The 19,434-nt window shown below is 36.6% G+C and overlaps 3 protein-coding genes across 4 annotated transcripts; 1 reads left to right on the forward strand and 2 right to left on the reverse strand.

Annotated features, from left to right (window-relative positions):
- Positions 1–102: 102 nt before the first annotated feature.
- On the reverse strand, positions 103–3,202 carry LOC122360027 (ly6/PLAUR domain-containing protein 2-like). Its single transcript, XM_043260316.1, has 4 exons — positions 3,063–3,202; positions 2,686–2,830; positions 1,765–1,881; positions 103–670 (listed from the first exon to the last, which is right to left on the reverse strand). The coding sequence occupies exons 2-4, from the start codon at positions 2,732–2,734 to the stop codon at positions 453–455; spliced, it is 384 nt and encodes a 127-aa protein (XP_043116251.1). The 5' UTR covers positions 2,735–2,830; positions 3,063–3,202; the 3' UTR covers positions 103–452.
- Positions 3,203–3,317: 115 nt separating this feature from the next.
- On the reverse strand, positions 3,318–11,624 carry LOC122360802 (cleft lip and palate transmembrane protein 1-like protein). The gene is made up of 18 exons (XM_043261663.1): positions 10,609–11,624; positions 10,423–10,517; positions 9,371–9,536; positions 8,403–8,524; positions 8,241–8,328; positions 8,021–8,138; positions 7,820–7,914; positions 7,569–7,606; positions 7,362–7,417; positions 7,209–7,312; positions 7,057–7,101; positions 6,921–6,971; positions 6,667–6,749; positions 6,507–6,541; positions 6,330–6,385; positions 6,190–6,234; positions 5,541–5,656; positions 3,318–4,057 (listed from the first exon to the last, which is right to left on the reverse strand). The coding sequence occupies exons 1-18, from the start codon at positions 10,807–10,809 to the stop codon at positions 3,973–3,975; spliced, it is 1,599 nt and encodes a 532-aa protein (XP_043117598.1). The 5' UTR covers positions 10,810–11,624; the 3' UTR covers positions 3,318–3,972.
- Positions 10,582–18,494, forward strand: mrs2 (magnesium transporter MRS2). 2 transcript variants are annotated; one of them, XM_043260310.1, is made up of 11 exons: positions 10,582–10,632; positions 12,723–12,796; positions 12,904–12,940; positions 13,779–13,891; positions 14,024–14,197; positions 15,033–15,163; positions 16,328–16,444; positions 16,597–16,749; positions 17,635–17,752; positions 17,894–18,007; positions 18,084–18,494. In XM_043260310.1, exons 3-11 carry the CDS (start codon positions 12,904–12,906, stop codon positions 18,153–18,155), a joined length of 1,029 nt encoding a protein of 342 aa, XP_043116245.1. In that variant the 5' UTR covers positions 10,582–10,632; positions 12,723–12,796; the 3' UTR covers positions 18,156–18,494. The 2 variants fall into 2 exon arrangements, with proteins under 2 accessions (XP_043116245.1, XP_043116244.1); XM_043260309.1 differs by lacking the exon at positions 10,582–10,632 and adding an exon at positions 11,954–12,656.
- Positions 18,495–19,434: the final 940 nt, after the last annotated feature.

Genomic DNA, 19,434 nt, shown 5'->3' on the forward strand with positions numbered 1-19,434 from the left:
CTTACTATTTAATTTGTCCTATTTATTCAAATATTTTTATGGTTATTAGGCAATCAACATTTTTAAATCACATTTATTTTTTTCCCTCAGTCAAGACAGGAATTATATTTTAGTATTTTATTTGTTAAATTGTAATATTCATTTGCATTAAAAGTAAAAGAGGGGGGAAAAGAATTAAAACATTTTAAATATACCCCTGTCTAACAACATACATATGGCTTAAATTCATGCGCAACGCTCTCATAATTTGATGATATCCTCTAGTTAACACAGGACCGTGCAATTCTTCCTTCAAAGGTTTTTACATAACTGCATTTCCGGGACACGTAATCTGTTTAACAGATTGTACTTTTCAAATCAAACGTCCGTTACCAAACAAGGGAAGTTAGCGCGGTAGAATTTTCGATAAGACGAGCGTTTTAGTCCGTGCCGGGATGAAGTGTTTGAAGTCTTCAAGCGTGCTGTCTGAAGAGGAGGCTGATGAGGAGCAGCGGCAGCACCAGCAGCCATCTGTGCAGCGTGACGCTGGAAGCTCCGCTGTAGTTGCACAGATTACCGTTACAGCACGTCACCTGCATGCCGTTTCCATTACTGTCCACAGAGGCGATGGCCGCGGCGCTGGTGCACAGCTTTGACATGGAGCACGTCTTCGCGATGGCGGAAACTCCTCCTGCGGAGACAAAACTCAAAGTCCGTCTCGTTCTCCATCTGCTGTATTGAGTCTTTTATTTTAAGTCCTCTGAACGAAGGAAACTGCTGAAAAACCTGTTGCATTTATACTTTTTAATGAAAAAAAAAAGCACTGTAGCCCATGTTTTGTTTATTGTAGCCCTCAATAAAAACTAAAACCAAGCATCATTTCAAGCATCTCCAGATACTCGGCCCGAGTAAACTTGACATCTTTTGTGTTCAGCAGAACAAAGAAACAACTTGAGGATGAGTAAATCATTTCTGGGTGTATTTTAATATTTTTTTTTTGTAGCAGCAGGTTTACTGAACAGGCCTGTGTCTACCAGTATGATCTGTGTTTGTGATGAACATCGTCTGTGTATTGTTGGTTTCTGAGCAGCTGGCTAGGCTTTTATGAGTCGGCAGAGATCGGATATTAATTTTAATGATAACATTTATTGTTGAATGCTAAATTTAGCTTGAATAATATTAAAGTAAATAAATAAATACATGCAATTTCTACTATTTTTGACTTGCTGTCGGCTTTTTGCTCATCAATTTAATAGATCATTTTACAATGCAGAGATACAGTCTCCCATCTAAACTATAAAAATTTCATTTTTATATTAAAAAGAAAAATATATATATATATATATATATATATATATATATATATATATATATATATATATATATATAAAATTAAAAAGCATATTACTGCCCATATACGACTACAAAACATGATTTGTGTGTGTTATAGACCCCTAAGCCATACTCTGTCTTTGGTTCAGCAGCTAATGATTTAAACAAAGAACCTTCTACTCTTATATCTCCTATCAGTGAGTATGTTTACATGCACAAACGTCAGCTATAACCAGTTTTCCCTGTTTACATGCAAATGGGTAACCTGACAAAGCAAGGAAGCTAGCGTTGTTTCCACGCATTGACGTCAAAATATAATTACTTCGTATATGACTCAATGTATTTCATACATTTGCGATGTTAAACTTATAGCTCGTATTACTCTCTCACTCGGTTCTAGCCTAAATGCCCTGTGCGTCTGCTGCACCGGATGAGAACACAGGTCTCTCTCACCTAGCGTGCCTACAGTGGTCATGCAGGTGTCCAGAGGAGACTGACATTCCTGAAGGTTTTTGTTACATTCTTGATTCGTTGTCGCCGAGGCACACACGTAACACTTTAGGCCATTAACTGCAAAACAAAAAGATCGTTTGGTTGTGATGCGAGAAGAATTACGTGAATTGATAGAACAAGCAAGCAATTCAAAATAATTCAAATTCACAACAGAGAGCACCGTGTGCTGGAAAACAGCATTGTTTCCACAACACACATTACAAGTGGGTTAAATATTAACTTATAAAGTCACTTTCAAATTTGTGAAAAGGGTCAGAATCGACATTAACCCTCATAACCCAAAAAAATAGTTTATATATATATATATATATATATATATATATATATATATATATAGTTTATATATAGATAGATAGATGGATAGATATACGATTTTAGTGAAAGTAATAATAGTTATAAAATGTCTAGTTCAAATAAATGTTGTTTTGAACTTTCTACTCTTCAAATAATCCACAAACATTAGGACAACTGCGGTTTCTTGAGCACCAAGTCAACATATTATAATGATTTCTGAAGGATTATTTGACATTGACACTGAAGTTGTGAGTAAAGGCTGCTTAATATTCATTCAACTAGTCAACTTCAAAAATATTAAAATAGAAAACTTTTGAATAGTGTGTGTATATATACACACACGCTATTCACTATTGTAGTTTAAATGGCATAAGTAACATAAAAGAATTTGTGTCAACTGTGTTAATAAACAGCACCCAAAACAGGAAACCATATTAGAGCAGTGCTGTTTCAAACAAGATCAATCAACCAACGAACAAAGAACACGTTAAGCCCGATACCGTATCATTTTTAACGATATTAAAAATGATATGAAAGCAATTCAATCCAGCGAATCGGAAGCCATACCTGAGTGTACGGTTAGAAGTAAAAAGAGCAGACTAGAAAGAGTCTCCATGCTGCTGAAGCGCCGACTGACTGCACGTGTGGGAGAGTTCACAGACTGAAACTCACTGTCTTCTCAAAGATCCACCCAGCAGACATTCCTTCACTTCTGCTGTGAAAAAGAGAAGTGAAAGAAGGCACACACCAGCACAGCTGGCATTCCCTCATACCGTTGAACTGGTGTCACAACGTGCTTACACATTCTACCACCATGACGCTTAGATGTGTGTTTTACAGACACAGAGCAGTTTGTATGCAGCTGTGTCGCGGATGATGTCACATCCTTGTGCGCTTTACAACCGAGACACGCTGTAAGAAAATTCAGACTAATCCCGACTGACCTGCCTGAAAAAGGTTAAAAGCAAAAAACTCGGTTTGTTTTTTCGCTCAACCGATGCCACCATCGTAGTCGCCGTTTAGCTACACGTATTCACGTCGTGTTCCGTCCTCCCCGATTCCAGACGGACGGGTTAGATTGCTTCCACTAATGGGTGAAACTGGCAAAACAAAAGATATAATCACCTCAGTTTTGTCTTAGAGTAGTTCCGTGCATTGTTTAATGGCAACAAGGCGAAAAAAAGCCAGAAGGAATAAACTTGTATCGTCAAACTTTAATTAAAACATGTTTTAGGAGACAAAAGAAACCCGGGCATGGTCAAACAGGCGTTGTGTTTTCAAGAAAAATGATGCTTTTGTAATAAACAAGACCAAATAGTGCACGTGACAAAAGTTAGTCGTTTCCCGCTTAAGTGCGAAACGGAAATAAATGCAAAGCGGCTAACTCGAAATATCTTTCCGAATCCGTGGAAAGTGCTTTTCCGTTCAAAAACAGCAAGCGGCCGTTAAATCGGAATGTTTGAAAACGGTAACGTAGATGCGGTGGTCGTAGGTATTGCATTGCAGTCATTCAATTCAAAGGTTATAAAAGCACAGGTGGGCGTCGCTGTAGTTTCCTTCAGAGCTTACGTCGCTTTCTAACTGTCGGTTGGATCGGCCTGAGTGAATATTACACACGGATTTAGTCTAAAGCAGGTGTGCGCTGCTGATCCCTTCAGGTCTGGCTTGTTCGAGTGGACGCGAGTGTACTGTACGTGCAGCTCTGTCGGATGTCGCAGCAGACAGCAGGAGGCAGGCTCATTACAAGGATACACAAAGAGAACGTCCAGCGGCCGTAATGCCCTTCTTTAGTTTCCGTAACGTTTCTCCTGTATTGCATGCATGGAGAGCGCAAGCAGAGAACTCTTCGGAGGGTTAGTCTTCGTGTGGCTTTCCTTTGGGTTTCTTCCTGTGCAGTGCCCCGTAATCACGTGACCTGGCCTTGTTCACCGGGTAAATCCTGAAGAAAGAAGTGAACAATATTTGAACATTCGACTGATTATTTATTGTACGGGAATGGGAAACTACTTTGTAGCTGTGGTTTGTAAAGCTAAAAAAAATACTGGTAATTAAAGCACAGTTAAATTTGTTTGCGCGGGCATTCATAAATTATATTCGCCTAGCTTCGAGTTTAGCTGTTTTGCTGCTTGATACCGAAAATTGGTGTCTTATCAAGTTATTTTAATGTATTATGTTAATTATGAACACATTGTTTTGTAGTGCAAACAATTTTACCGTTTAATGCAAGTTGATATTCTCCTCGTTATTTCTAACAAACGTCTCACACTGGAAGCTTTACCCATAGGCAAAAAGTTTGTACATATATGTAATATATGTGTGCGTGTTCTGCTATATATTTATAGTGGCCGAGAGAGCTCAACAAATGAAAAACACATATGCTGGAAATACTCACGATACAATAAATTACAGAAATGCTGTAAACGTGCTGCAAATACTCACCACACAGCCAAATATGAAAAAGCGCTGCAAACCGTAATCGTGATGCAAATACGATCATATACGGAAATGCGCTGCATATACTCACGAAGCGATCAAATAAAGAAACACCCCGCAAATATTCGCGACATGACCAAATACGTGCGAGAAGCTTTTATAAGACAGGGTTAGGGTGCCAGCAGGGGGTCACTCATACTTAAATAAATAACAGATTTTATTTTGCTGAAATAAATAATAAACTGAACAGTTTTAAGCTGTGTTATTGATTGTTTATGTTGCTAAGTGATACACAAACCCTGCTGCTGCTGACCAATCAGAATCCAGAACGGAACTAACAGTTTTATAATGTTGCATATGAGGCCAATGAGCTCACAGCCTTGCATTTATATGGCTGGTTAGCATTCACCTTAGATTTTTGCAGAGCGCTTTCAGAGTTTCTCTGAAACCCTCCACCTTCCCCAGCTCCACCTGTATAGATCTGCTGTGGGTTATTTTATATGCTATTTGTGCAGCAGCAGTGTGTCTTAAATACTCACAGCACCGTATTGCCGTATGAACTGGCAGTAGCAAGTTCCTATACTTAAATTCAGCAGTAATCTAAAGTAAAGCATGGCTGAAATGCAGCAGCAGATCTCAACATCAAGACAAATACATTGAAATTATTTATCCATCACCATGCTAAAATGTTCAGAGACTCGTCATGGCTGGAATGCACTGCAAATACTCAACACAACCAAATACAGAAATATTCGGAAAGCAACCAAATATGAAAATGCGCTGCAAAAACATAATGGGGTTTTCAGCACGCTTTCTGTATTTGATTGTGCTGCAAGTATTTGCCGTTCATGTGTTATCAAACTGATTATTTCTGCGTTTTCTTATGCCGCAACACATTGAGCTCTCTTGGCCACTGTATATGGTTTATGAAGACAAATGGGTGAAATGACATTTCCAATACACATGCACCAATTGTATTTTTTCCCTACCTGCGCTGATAAAGGTAGATGAGGAAGACCACATCATCTCTGAAACACGCCAACTGATGGGGTCCAGGAGTGGTTATTACTCCACTGAACATGTCACTGATAAATGTGTTCAAGCCCTGAGAAGCAAAGGCAGCATGGTTTACTCTACTCTGATAAAACATTTTGTACATCCATTTTGGAAAGGGTAGTAAGTCATAGTTTATTGACAGTTAACTTAATGATCAGCACCCAACTAAAAATTAGCGCCAGCCATTACGTTAAGATCCTGCTGAAGGATATGCAGAGATGTAGGTGCTGCATACGGCTCAATGGTCTCATGGCCATTCATGCATAAAATAATAATAAAATAAAAGTTCGATTTTTTGTTATTGATAATCTTATTACTGACTCTTACTGTGCGGGCAGGTTCTTAAAGATAAATGCGTATGTGTTGTTGATGTGTGAATGTGCGTGATCATTAATGTGTTAATCTAGAAGTTTCTTTCAATGAGAATGCAGTATTGTATATTTGTGAGTGATGGGGGAGTGGAATAGATAAATGATGCAAAAGCAGTACAGATGTGTTTTAATGTGCAAAAACAAAAAATCTACAAAAAGTTTAATTGTCTTTATTCAATTACAATTGATTTCTCATTAAACTGCGGTGTACCTTATACATAAAAATGGACACCTGCAGATGGGCCACCGATTTTAACTGTGCAGAACAGAAAAAGACACAATTAAGGAACATTCAAAGTAAACAGTACGACTGCAGCTGAACTGTTTCTTACGACTGGTCTATAAACAAACCTTATAGTTGATGAATAACTGAGGAACCATTGACAGAAATCCAAACGCATAAACACCTTGATGTTTAAAAAAAAAGATCTATTATTTTCACTTCTTATGTAAAGAAACTTACAACGGTGTGCATTAACGTCTTATATATATGTTTATTATTTTTATTAATAATATTAAAGCTCTTACCACTAATAAGGCCATTTGTTATCCAAGAATACCAACTATTGAGTGAAGACAACATAATGACACATAAATACATATAAAAATAGATATTTTATATAAGTGTATTTATAGTTTTATAGTTCAGATTATAGTTAGATTATAGTTCATTAGTGAAAAATGTTACCTTTTATTTTGGAGATATAAGTATGAATATATGGCCCCACTGATACACAGCGGATACATCAGATATGACAAGAACTTCATTGCCTGTGAAATACAGACAATGTCCAACAGTTTGATCCAATCGAAAATACATATTTCAAGACAAATCAATAACGACAGAATGATTTGAATACATGAACTGGAGGAAATAGGGTTTATATAGAACAAAATGATTTAATAAGCAATAAAATGGTTTAAAAAAGGATTCGCTTATACCTTGGAATCATAGTCTTCTGTTGCTCGCTCGAAATCGTCCATTCGTTCATCCTTCAAGAAAAAAACAACTTAGGACAGGTAAGAAGTGTAGCACATTTCTCAAAAAACTTACTGAGTATAAGCGATAAATACTTACATGAAATTTGGGTGAAAGCGCTAAGACCTTTTTCACTTTCCATAACTACAAATTCAATAACAGTAGAGGAAGGTTCGTATTCAGTTCATCTGGTTTTAACAGAAATAAATGCCAGCAGTCCAAAAATGAGCACATTTAATCTATTTTTATACCTCAATTAGAGCCGAGATCCCAGTGGGAAGAAGAATCAGCCAGCTGGATTGTTCTTCTAGTAGATGGAGGAATATCACGAAGGTGCTGAAACATCTCCACACAACTGCAGAGACAAAGAAACACAATTTCACAGACAAAGAATTCCCCAGCACAATTATCACAGCACACATTATTCCCCAGCTGTAAACTCTTCTTTTCTCGCCAGAACATTATGTCGTTCTTGAAGGCAAAGATTTGACATAGCTGCAAAACACAGATGGCAAGAATCTATATTATTGAAGATTGATACCAGATCTTTATGGAAATGCCCCGCAAGCTGAAAGTCTTGTGTTACTCAAAAGAAAGGGTCTCTGAAGAACCTTATGTCGTTCTTGAAGGCAAAGATTTCGAACGATAGCTGCAAAACAGAATAATCCACTGATGGCAAGCTAATTATATATTATTGGTAAAACATACGCATAATAACAGATTAAAGTTCCCCTATTATGGATTATGGAGAAGAACTTCATCCTGGATTCAGGAAAAAACAAAATGTGCAACTTTCATAACCCATAATAGGTGCACTTTAAGCAACATAAAAACAAGCATTTTTATAAAGTATTTTTTTTACATGGAATGCAGGAACCAGAACGGACAAAGCCAAGACGTGTAGCCCACTCTCAACAAACATGGCTTTAATTTCATCGAGATTCTGCTCCGAAAAGCCTGCAAGATGAAGCAGAAAAACATCCTTATGATTATTACCAAATGAAACATTAAACCGGAGTTATATCAGCGCATGATTTATAATTTATGATTGTATATCACTCACCAAAATGTTTGAGTGAGTATATGACAGCTTGTATGTGGATCCATATTCTGAACTTGCGTAAGGTAATGGTGTCATATGATATTGTCAGAGGGACTGCTTTTGTGGTGCTGTTCATCTCCTGTGTAATTAAACACGCAAAAGTGCATTAAGAAATCTAATTATATATTTTTTTTTCAATCTCAAAATTTTAGTTTTATAGATTTGAACAGTTTTTACATACTATTAAGTCATGTAATCTGCTTCTTAGTTCATCAACCAGTAGCAGTGGCAGATAAAATTTCTTTTTCTCCTTTTTTCCATCTTCAACTCTGAAAAAAAAAAAAGTTAGATGTCTAGATAAGATCACAGATACATAGCATATAGGCTGCATATAATAACTCACATTTTCATATAGCGGCGAAGGTCGCTGGGCACCGAAGCGCTGTTGAAGGTGAAGTCTTCATTCATTACATTCAAGGTAAGTCGTGATCTCCAGTATGAAACAATCTGCTGCCTTTCTGGTGCCTTGTGGAAAGATCCACATTTACAGGATGTTATACACATTCTATGCATTGGAAATATTAAAAATATTCGTGTTAGTAAATGCTTTCATGTGCTAATTAAATATTGCCGTAATGTATAAGCTCTTATGCGGAGCAAATTAAAAATAGTGCTTTTGTTACGTGCAAAAAAACAGAACGGTAATAAACCCAAATGGTGAAAAAGAAGGAGATGGTCCTCACTGCAGAACACGAGATCTAAGGGGCGGGGTTGGATCTCCAAACTCCTCCCACCTTACATATACCTAAACCTACCTGTCTCCGCCCACTTATCCCTAAACCTACCATCTCCACCCCCTGGATCTAACCACTCACCCTGGACCTTAAGTTCTGGCGCTACTGAGAAAAACAGCACTTGAAGTCATTCATAAAAGTATATTTAAAAACTGCATCTGCGTAATTCATTTCATAAAACGAAATAAAAAGCCACTCAAGGTTCGTTAAAAAGAGTCCACTTTCATAGCTATGTTACCTAACACACTTAAGCTTACTTTTAAAAATGGTCAAATCAAACATTTCAGTCCATTTTAAATCATTAAAAATTACTTTTTTGATGTGTTGACTAACATACCAAAGCGAATAACTTATCATTTTTACCGTAGTGTAAAGTAATAACTCACAGCTTCATGAGCTTGCAATTACAAACATGTGATAATTACTCATCTGTGATAAGCATGCTGAAATATACTCATTTTTCACTCACATAAGCTGGCACAGGAACTGACCTAAAAATGATGTTTTTTTTAATTTGAGTAGGATAAAGATGCTGAACGGGTGAAGGAATGTTGGCATTAATAAACGGCCACGATACCTCACGACCGCCAGACTGAAGAGGCACCATTTGAGAGGTAAGACGTGCCACAAGCCGCACGTGTCTACTGTCTTTCCAAGGCAAAACTCCACTCTTGTGCACAAACACCACAGCATGGACCGTCCCATTGTCATGGGTCATCTCGGGAACTGCGACACTCGCCTTCCTTTAATCACAACACAGTACCTCCATTAAACGTGCCATCTGACAGGCCAAACTAAATTTTCAACAATTGCACTTTCAGTATTTGCATACAATAAACCTGCTAAAACCGCATTAAAGGGTCTTTCTCAGCCAGTGAAATATAAATGGTAAATGAGATACGGCCCTAAAAATAGCATGTGGTGACAGCAGGGATGGTATTACATGGTCAGTGTTTCGTGTTAGTTAAGCGACGCTGTAAAAATGGCCAGTGTCATTGAATTTTCATACAATGTATGTTCTGTTCAAATCTGTTCTTGTCAAAAAAGTGTTTTTGTACTGAATGCGCACTTAAAAGGTGTATTTTGAAGAAAAAAAACTTTACCTGCAAATGATCTAGAATTACAAAATAAATGTTTACTTAAAATACGGCTATGTTTTAAAAAGTGCACTTTATAATAAAGTTAAAAGTATATTGTTTTAATCATCTTTTGAGGTCATTTACAGAAGTACGCTTATTGATGCATTGACTAAAATACTAAAGCGCATGCAAATATAGCCTATGTATTATATTTTGAATGTATGAATTTGCAACATCATTACAAAAGTCAAAGCGCGCAGGCATGGCCTACTATATATTTAAATCCGTATCACCAGCTTCAACAGAAATGGCATTAAAGTACACTTTATGTTAACATAAATGCTTTAACGAGACAAAAAAAAAGATTATTACATGTGCAAGTTGCACTTATTCTAAAATCTTATTCTACGTTTCTTCAAAACATCACGTTCGCGTCGCACTTACGCAGTCGCTCTTTTTAAATAAAGCCCATTTTAAGCACGCTTTTATAATAAAATCAAGCCAAAGTGTATTTCTTTTTCACGAAGAACCACACAAAAGGTCAGCTTGCCTTTCAAACTTGGCGTGAATGTCAAATTTGTCCACTCTGAACAGTAGGTTGTATCCAGTTTCATCGCCGGGGTCCAGAGCGGAATAGATACTGAGCTGCAGAGACACGCGATAACTGTAACGTTATGAAGCGATGAGCTACCGACGATATATTTGAAGTCAGCTGAGCGAAACGAGCTCTTCTCACCTGAAGTCGAGGCTTGACAGTGAGGTAAGATGTAACGCAGCTGTCCCCTTTAGAGCCGTCACAGGGTTTGGTGTGAATGAAGCCGTATATGGCCCAGCACGTATGGAGGACATACACCACCAACACCCCGAAAATCACTTTAGTGTAAGACATCTTGAACTGAGAGCCATTTTTGGGCTTGGAATAGCACGACGGGAACATCTTAGCGCCGCGCCGAGTTCGTTATTGTAACAAAAGCTGCTAGCGTTACCCCTCCCAGGCGAAGCGCAGCATCGCTCGCCTCGTCCGTTCATTCATTCGCTGTGCGCTCGCGGGCGGGAGATGATGCGGTGTTTATTCCAGGCGCGCGAGAGCATCCGCGCGGCGGCGAGGTGACGTTTCGGAGGATCGCGGGACGCCTAAAACAGTCAGAGCGCAAAGATGAGCGTTTGCGTCTAATTTCTCGAATAATGCAACCGAACGATCGGTCTTGCGACCAGCATCTCAAAATACTGGAGCGTTATCTGTGGGCTGGTTTGAGTGGGATGTTGGCGGAGAGCGCCACCCTGCGGCCGCAATGATAATATGCGCTTCTGACTTTTAATGCTCATAATCAGAGTCGCATTGTTCTGCAGTGGTAATGTAAAAGATGACGACTCAAATACTATTTGTATTTAATTATTTACTTATTTACAATACAAAAGTAACTATATATTTAAGTTATATTTAGCAAAAATGCATTTATGAAGATTACATTAAAGAATATTGTAAATTAAAATGCACGTGCAGCTTTTAAAGATTTCTTAATTAACACATAAATTCTAATGCAAAAAATTACGTTTGTAATCTAATAATAAAATATAAAAATAAGGAAACTAAATTACATAAATATGTATTAACAGACTATAGCATTAAAGATTCTGTTAAAATATTTTACATTACATTCCAGTATTTTCTTGAATGCTAGAATTATGACAACATATTAAAGACAGTTTATGGAGGGCCAGATAACTCAAAATTGAATAATTAAATACATGTTGAAATGTATAAATAAATCAAATGAATAATTAAATAATAAAATGCATTTATTTATTCATTATTTATGCATTCATTCATCCATATTAAAATGACCTTTTAAATCAAATAAATAAATGTTGAAATATATATAAATAAATCGTTAAATGAAATATATATATTTATATATAATTAAATTAATAAATAAATGTATACATATTTATTTATGTACTTAATTTTTATGGTTTAAACAGTAGAAAGAAAGAAAGAAAGAAAGAAAGAAAGAAAGAAAGAAAGAATGAATGAATGAATGAATGAATGAATGAATAATGATTTTGTTGATGCACTTATTTTCAAGTCAAGTTTTGAGAAAGTTTTGACGCTTTAGCGGCGTCAAGCATCTCTGTGACGTCGCAGCCAATCATTGGAGAGACGGCGTGCGCGAGCTGGTTAGGAGCCTCACGTCATCAACGCTTTCCCAAAACACGCAGTTCAGCCGCTGTTGTTAAAGTCTGCAGCATTACTCAACGCTTACCTAACGTATGTGACCACTACAGTGAGTATGTTATCACCACACGCATATAGCGTAATATTAGTATTCCGAAGACTTAACGAGTTAAACATAACAGTTAAACGCGCGCATGTGAGTTAGCAGCACAGCTAAAGTCACCAAACCCGGACTTTTCGTACTTTCTGAGCTGTGGTGTGCGCGTTGCTTCGGCAGATATTCCTAAATAGGAGCATTAACGGGTTTCCACTCGGTTTAAGCAAGACCGAAGTAAATGTGTCGTCTTAACAACTAGTGTTCATGCGGGTTGAGTACAGCTACCTCACCGAGGTGTCCCGGAGGTGAAATGGACTTTTAACTCGAGCGTTTTAAACTATGGAGCCGTGTTTGAGGTTCGTCTGTCGAGGGAGTCTCAGGAAAGTGTCGATGATATGCTGGACATGGAGAACCGCGAAGAGCTCAAGATCACCTTTCAGGCGCCCTCTCACATCGACATGTGGACAAACACATCACGGCACGCTGCTGCTGCTGAGAGCTCAGAGACGCTGTAGGTGCTGCACTCTGTTAGTTTATGTGGTTTGAGTCATGAATAACTGTGGTTTTCTGTCGCCAGACCTCTCATGTCGCCAACGAGGCACAGATGCATCCCAAGCGTCCCTGTCCAGCGTTGCTCCGGTGTTTGTTGTGGTAAGACAAGCACTCGCATCTTGTACTTTTTGTTTGCAACATAAACAGTTTGTATCTACAGTAAAGCCACCGACTTAACGTTGCTGATTCACATTTTCGTTCAACAGATGAAGTTTGAGCCCAATGGGAACGTGACCTCATTTGGTTAGTTGGCCGATTTTCATATCCTACAGTACGTTAAGGGTTTAGGTGCGATTTTAGTTCCTTTTTAATTTAAACTTGTACTAATTTTTAAGTTGTCTTTGAAGAGATGTGGTTGACTTACACAGAAAGAAGAAGAGTTGTGATCTTTTATATTCTGCATAGAAAATGCGATACTGTTCACTAACAAAAAAGTGCAAATTGTACCAAAACCTCTACCAGAAAAAGAGCCTTAAAGGAATAGTTCTCCGAAAAATGACAAATACGCCATATTCCACTGACCCCCAAGCTATCCTATGTGTATATGACTTTATTCAGATGAAAGCAGCCAAGCTTGGTAATGCTGGTGAAGTGTGGCCCTGATGTTGAAGCTCTGTAAACTGGATATATCCGCAGGTACCGCAGCGTAAAACTAACCTATACGCTCCGGAGTGTTTATCACAGACCCCCAGCAGACCCCTAATTTTAAAAATGGAAATCTTTATGTAACAAAAACCCATCGATCTGCTTGAAAGGACATGTGGTAACCCCCCCGAAGGCGTATAGGTTAGTTTTACGACGCTTATATCCGGAGCTTCAAAATCATGGCCACCATCCGCCAGCATTACCAAGCTTGGAAGAGCCAGGACTGACTGCGTTCATCCAAAATAAGAAAGTATTATACACCTAGGATGGCTTGAAGGTGAGTATATTATGGCATAATTGTAATTTTTGGGTGAACTATTTTTTTAATGCTTACTATAAAAAGGTATTATTATATAAATAATATGGAGAAATTCTTTACAATGTATATTATCAAGAATATTGATTTAATGACAAACAAAATTCTCTTGTTTTTTAGAAAAGAAGAAGACTGAGTTGTATCAGGAGCTTGGTTTGCAGGCAAGAGATCTGAGATTCCAGCACTTAACAAGTATTACAGCAAGGAACAATGCTATCATCATACGCATGGAGGTATGGTCACGTTATGAATAGTTTCTTGAAATAAGTTCATCTTTGTGTTGTACTTGATGCTTATTTGCAATTTGGAAATCGAAAACATTTTCCAATTAAAGGTGTATGTATTGATTTTATTTTTTGGTCAAGTCCCTCAAGGCAGTGGTGACACCGCGGTCTTTACTGGTCCTGGATTTCCGTGGTCTTGGTCTGGAGAAATGGCTGGTGTTAGAACTTGGGCCACAGCTGGCAGGAGATGGAAATCTGGCTACTTACTCGCTGCCCTTTGAATTCAGAGCTCTAGAAGCCGTTCTGCAACACAGGGTGAGCGTAGAACAATTATAGAATGCATAATTAAATGAACATAATTGTAATAACACAAATAATAATTTTTGTCCCCAAATAAATTATTTTAGTGCTGTCAAACAATTAATCGTATCAAAAAAAAAAAGTTTTTATTTACATACTGTATCTGTGTGTACTGTGTATATTTATTATTTGTATATGAATACACATACATACAGTATATATTTTGAAAATATTTACATCTATATACTTGTATCCATATCATTTTTATTATATATTAATGTTTAATATATAATCGTAAGATATTTTTCTTAATTGTATACTTGCATGGGTGTGTGTGTGTGTGTGTGTATATATACACACAAAACAAAAACATGTTTTGGATGTGATTAATCATTTGACAGCACTAATTATATTCAGCAATGATGCATTAAATTGATTAAAAGTGACAGTAAAGACACTTAAATTTTTTCTTTGATTAATAGAAAGTTAAGTTGAGTGACTTATTTGAAGCCACATTAATACAAATGTCTTTTTTTTTTTTGTTTGTTTATAAATATTAATACAACACAGCTGTTTATTTGAAAACCAAATCACCATATTAGATTTTTAAGGATCATGTGTAAATATGCATTAAAATTATTACAAAATAAAATGCAATATTATAAAATAATATTGCACAACATTACTGTTTACCGTGCATTATAAACTTATTACTTTGAGTTATTGATAAATGTGGATCATAGTGGGTGGTGTGTAATTGTTATTTCATACCACAGTCTGATTTTTCTCCATGTTTGTGTTCTCTGCATCATGTATTTTTGCATGTGGGTAAGCATATGTTCTGGCACAGGTGAGTGTCCTGCAGACGCGGCTCAGTGAAGTTCAGCCTCAGGTTCTGGATTGTTTGGAATCGTTGGTGGACCCAAAGCTCCTCTCTGCCGACCGCAGCAAACTCCATATGCTCCTGCTTAATAGCAAGAGGTGAGTCCACTAACTTCATAAAAAAAAACTGGAGTAAAAGCCTTTCCCCAGCCATGTTGTTTTTAGAACATGCAAGAGGCGTTTAACTGCACAATTAAGGACCTAACTTTCTTATTAGCTAATCTTAGTGAAGGATCGCAGTAATATAATTGGTAGGGTAATTGCTGTATGAAGCTTATCCAGAGTTATTAAACGATTGTTTTGTTGTGTTTTTGTTGTGTTAATTAGGGATGAGTCAGGATGGTGGACTCGGCTGTCTAACAGCTGATTAGTTTTTTAGTAATGTCCCCTAGTGTGTTTATCTAGTTTTTTTTGCGTGTTTGTAGTTGTAATATTTTTATGGTTGTGCTTTGAAGGAGAATAATTGCGGTTGCCAGAAATTGCAGTAAATTTCTAGTACTGTATAATTAAAAATTACCTACTGTGAGCAATGTTCCCATTATAGTGTGTAAGCCATGGCTCTGCCTTTGCTGTGAAGTCTGCCTGTGATAGTTTTGTGTTATTAAAAAACCTAATTATAGTGCATGTCTTAGTCGACTAGTCAGTTTTGAAAATATGTAGTTTTGTCCAAACGTTTTTATTTATTGTGTGAATGAATACATTTTAAATTCTAATTAGGGTTAACTATATTATATACATTTTTAAAGCAAAGAAATTAATATACTTTATACTACTTTATACAAACCAGCCTAAACCCCTTTAAATGTGCAAACCTATACTATATGACTATATATATATATATATATATATATATATATATATATATATATATATATATATATATATATATATATATATATATATATATATACACACACACACACACACATACATACATACATACACATTTTATATATGTGTGTGTGTGTATACTATATCAAGAAAATACTTATTTTCATTATTGTTTTTATAATTATTACATAATTATATTGCAATAATAATTTTTTTTGTTTATTAATACTATTGTAATGTAAAACAACAACAAAAGCATTATTTAAAATGGTATACCATCCAGCAGGTTCATAATTGCATATTTCAAAAAACAAACAAACAAAAAAAAAAGATATATCTGACAGATCTAGATAAGTCTCTGTGGTAGAAAATGATCTATAGTTTTGATCTATAATTTTCTTTGAGAATTAAAAACGTTTCGTCTCTCTGCAGCCTCTCGGAGCTGGAAACAGACATTAAAGTGTTTAAAGACAGTCTGCTGAAGATCCTGGATGAGGATGAACTGATAGATGAGCTCTGTCTCACTAAATGGAGTGACCCGCAAGTGTTGTAGGTGTTAAACCACAGAATCTACATGCAAATACCTTTATATACACCGATACTGTTGATGTCAGTGTAAATATCTGGTTATTGTTGTGTGCGTTTGTTTTCTCTGTTGGTGTGCCTGTCTTTGAATGTGGGTTTGTCTCACATGGGGCCAGCGAGGAGAGCAGTCTGGGTATAGATCACGCCGAAGAGATGGAGTTACTGCTGGAGAATTACTTCATGCAGGCAGAGGAGCTGGGAAACAAAGCCCGAGAGCTGAAAGACCTCATCGATGATTCTGAAAGCGTCATCTTCATTAACCTGGATAGGTACTGAATCGGCGCCATACTGCACTGAAGCAACTGTATCATGATTTCAATTACTTTGATACTTTTATTTAAATGAAAGATTGATATGCAGATCATGCCCCTTAAGGGAATAGTTCGTACAGAAGTAAAGTCTTCTTTGATTTTCCATATTTTTTTTTTTCTTTTGAGCTACAATAACAGGAGTGTTAGTGTTGCTACTGTAGGGACATGACTCATATGGGATAACATTCAAACAATACTAAAAGATTTCCAAATTTTTGCCATTTTGTTTTTCTGTTGATGGCAGCGGTGGCCGATTGGTTATGATAGCAACAGTTGCTACAAACAAATAAAATAATAAAAACAATAGCAGCTATGAAAAACACATTCCATCTGTTCTTTACAGTCTGGTTTTTAAGCATTTTGGACAAAATCGTTGTTTTTCATTCGTCAGTTTTGAGACTTCAGGCAATTTAAGTGAGATTTCTTGTTTTGCTGGAGACAGCTATTTCTAATTTAAAGTGATTAAAAGAGATCTTGTCTGAGAAAACCATTAATATTAAATGTCAACAAAAAGCAAAAAAAAATTAAGGGCACTTTTTATTTGTTTATACTTAAATGTAGTGTTTGCATATTTAAACAAGCCATTTGTGCAAAACATGTAGTGCTACAAAATTATCTTAAAAGGGTAGTTCACCCAAAAATAATAATTCTGTCATTAATTACTCGCACTCATGTCGTTCCAAATCTGTAATATCCATGTTCATCTTGCCAGAATTTTCTGTTTATGTACTGTGATTGATTAACTAGAAAAATATAAGGATAACCGTTATTGAACATCTGAAATCTGAACTGAAAGTTTCAAATTCTACTCACCAATGGTGTGTTGTCTTAAATTGTCTCTAGCCACCGTAATGTCATGATGAGACTGAACCTGCAGCTCACCATGGGAACCTTCTCTCTCTCTTTATTTGGTCTGATGGGTGTAGCTTTTGGAATGAATTTAGAATCTTCTTTTGAAGAGGTTGGTACCATTTTACCACTATTTCTTATTTTGTACTGTGTACCAGTTTACCTCGGTTGTTTAATAAGTCTGTTGTTTATTTTGTGCGTGTGTGTGTGTGTGTGCGTGCGTGTGTGTGTGTGTGTGTGTGCATGTGTGTAGGACCCGCGTGTGTTTTGGTTGGTGACCGGGTTCATGTTCCTGGGCAGTGGACTCATCTGGAGAAGACTTCTCTCTTTTCTGGGGCGGCATTTAGAACCCAGCTCTCCACCTCCTGTAAGTAACACTTATAATATTCATCTTTGTTTATAGCAATGATTTATTTATTAATTTTTTAATTTTTTTTCCACAGATTCCCCCCGTTTGGAGGAAAACTCAAATCGGCACCTTAAAAGCGACAGACATTAAACCTGGACTTAGATGATGGCGTGTGACTGTTGCTTTTTCAATACTTTCCCGTCCTTCTCCGTATCTCTGACTTTTATGCATATCATGTGTCACTTACCTCAGTCTAATAAAAAATGGCATCTATCTATTCAGATGCATCATGTAGACTCAGATTTATTTTGCTATGCGATACTTGGTTTTGGAATAATCTCTCTGTATATTTATTGTTGTGAATATCATCGACGTAATGAAATACATCAGATTCCTTTTTATTGACCGTAAAAACTAATTGATCTGCCACTAGCTCAGTTTCCCTGGTTACCCTTAAAAACATGTTTATAAATGCACAACTTTGATAAAACGTTACAAATATGAATTTGTCGTGGGCTCTTTTTTTCAATGCATTTGTTACGTTTTCAATGCTTTTGAGTACTAATGCACATGCGTATACTTTATTCAAAGTTTGAGGTCCTATTAAAATACTTGGAACCTTTATTTGCATGGCAAGTTCTCTAAATGAAGTGTTAAATGCATTATGGAAAGCGTGTTTGTGCTTCTTATATCAGGACCGAACAGCAGGGGGAGACAAACCCCCACTACAACGCTTCCTTCCACTTATTATTTTTATTCCTCATAACATTCGCAAATAGGTTGTATATCCCAGTGCTGACATCATCTTTCTAATGGAAAATGTTTTAGAATTCCAAAAATAATAAAATCCGCAGGGGAAAAAAAAACTAAAGATGAAACATGATTAAGGGGATTGCATTGGCACAGAAATGACAATGACTAATCAACCATATTTTGAGCAACGATAACATAAGACTGTTAGTGTTACTACTGTAGGGACATGACTAACGTGGGATAACATTCAAACAATACAAAAAGATCTTTGCCATTTTGTTTTTCTGTTGATGGCAGCGGTGGCTGATTGGTTATTATAGCAACAGTTGCTACAAACAAAAAAATAAAACAATAGCAGCTATGATAAACTGTACAGTACAGCTCTATCTGAATGTGTTTGTAATTAGAATTTTGATATATGCAAAATTATGGTATAGTTTGTGAATATGAAATGTATCTTTACTTGTATTAACACACACACACACACACACACACACATTCAACTGACTTTTCTTCTTTTTTAAAATATATGTATCGCAACAGAAGTACCAGAGGTAACAAGTCACATGAGCTTAGATGACAAAAAGTCATTGTAATATAGTCTGGAACAAAGGGGTTCCAAAACGCTGAGAGATTCGTCTAAAAAGCGGTAGACCATCAACAAACGAGCTATCAGTTTGTCGTGCTAGTCT

The sequence above is a fragment of the Puntigrus tetrazona genome, chromosome 16 (assembly GCF_018831695.1).
Source record: "Puntigrus tetrazona isolate hp1 chromosome 16, ASM1883169v1, whole genome shotgun sequence".
NCBI classification, from domain to species: domain Eukaryota; kingdom Metazoa; phylum Chordata; class Actinopteri; order Cypriniformes; family Cyprinidae; genus Puntigrus; species Puntigrus tetrazona.

Bases quoted from the DNA above. Each gene is read 5' to 3' on its own strand.
- LOC122360027 (XM_043260316.1), bottom strand. From the start codon at position 2,734: ATGGAGACTCTTTCTAGTCTGCTCTTTTTACTTCTAACCGTACACTCA. The intron at 1,882-2,685 runs GTATGGCTTCCG...TTTGTTTTGCAG, and splicing joins ACTTCTAACCGTACACTCAG to TTAATGGCCTAAAGTGTTAC. The intron at 671-1,764 runs GTGAGAGAGACC...TTGTCTCCGCAG, and splicing joins GACCACTGTAGGCACGCTAG to GAGGAGTTTCCGCCATCGCG.
- LOC122360802 (XM_043261663.1), bottom strand. From the start codon at position 10,809: ATGTTCCCGTCGTGCTATTCCAAGCCCAAAAATGGCTCTCAGTTCAAG. The intron at 6,750-6,920 runs GTATAAGCGAAT...TGTATTTCACAG, and splicing joins CAGAAGACTATGATTCCAAG to GCAATGAAGTTCTTGTCATA. The intron at 6,235-6,329 runs GTTTGTTTATAG...TGTTCTGCACAG, and splicing joins AGTTATTCATCAACTATAAG to TTAAAATCGGTGGCCCATCT.
- mrs2 (XM_043260309.1), top strand. From the start codon at position 12,485: ATGGAGCCGTGTTTGAGGTTCGTCTGTCGAGGGAGTCTCAGGAAAGTG. The intron at 17,753-17,893 runs GTTGGTACCATT...GCATGTGTGTAG, and splicing joins TAGAATCTTCTTTTGAAGAG to GACCCGCGTGTGTTTTGGTT. The intron at 18,008-18,083 runs GTAAGTAACACT...TTTTTTCCACAG, and splicing joins AACCCAGCTCTCCACCTCCT to ATTCCCCCCGTTTGGAGGAA.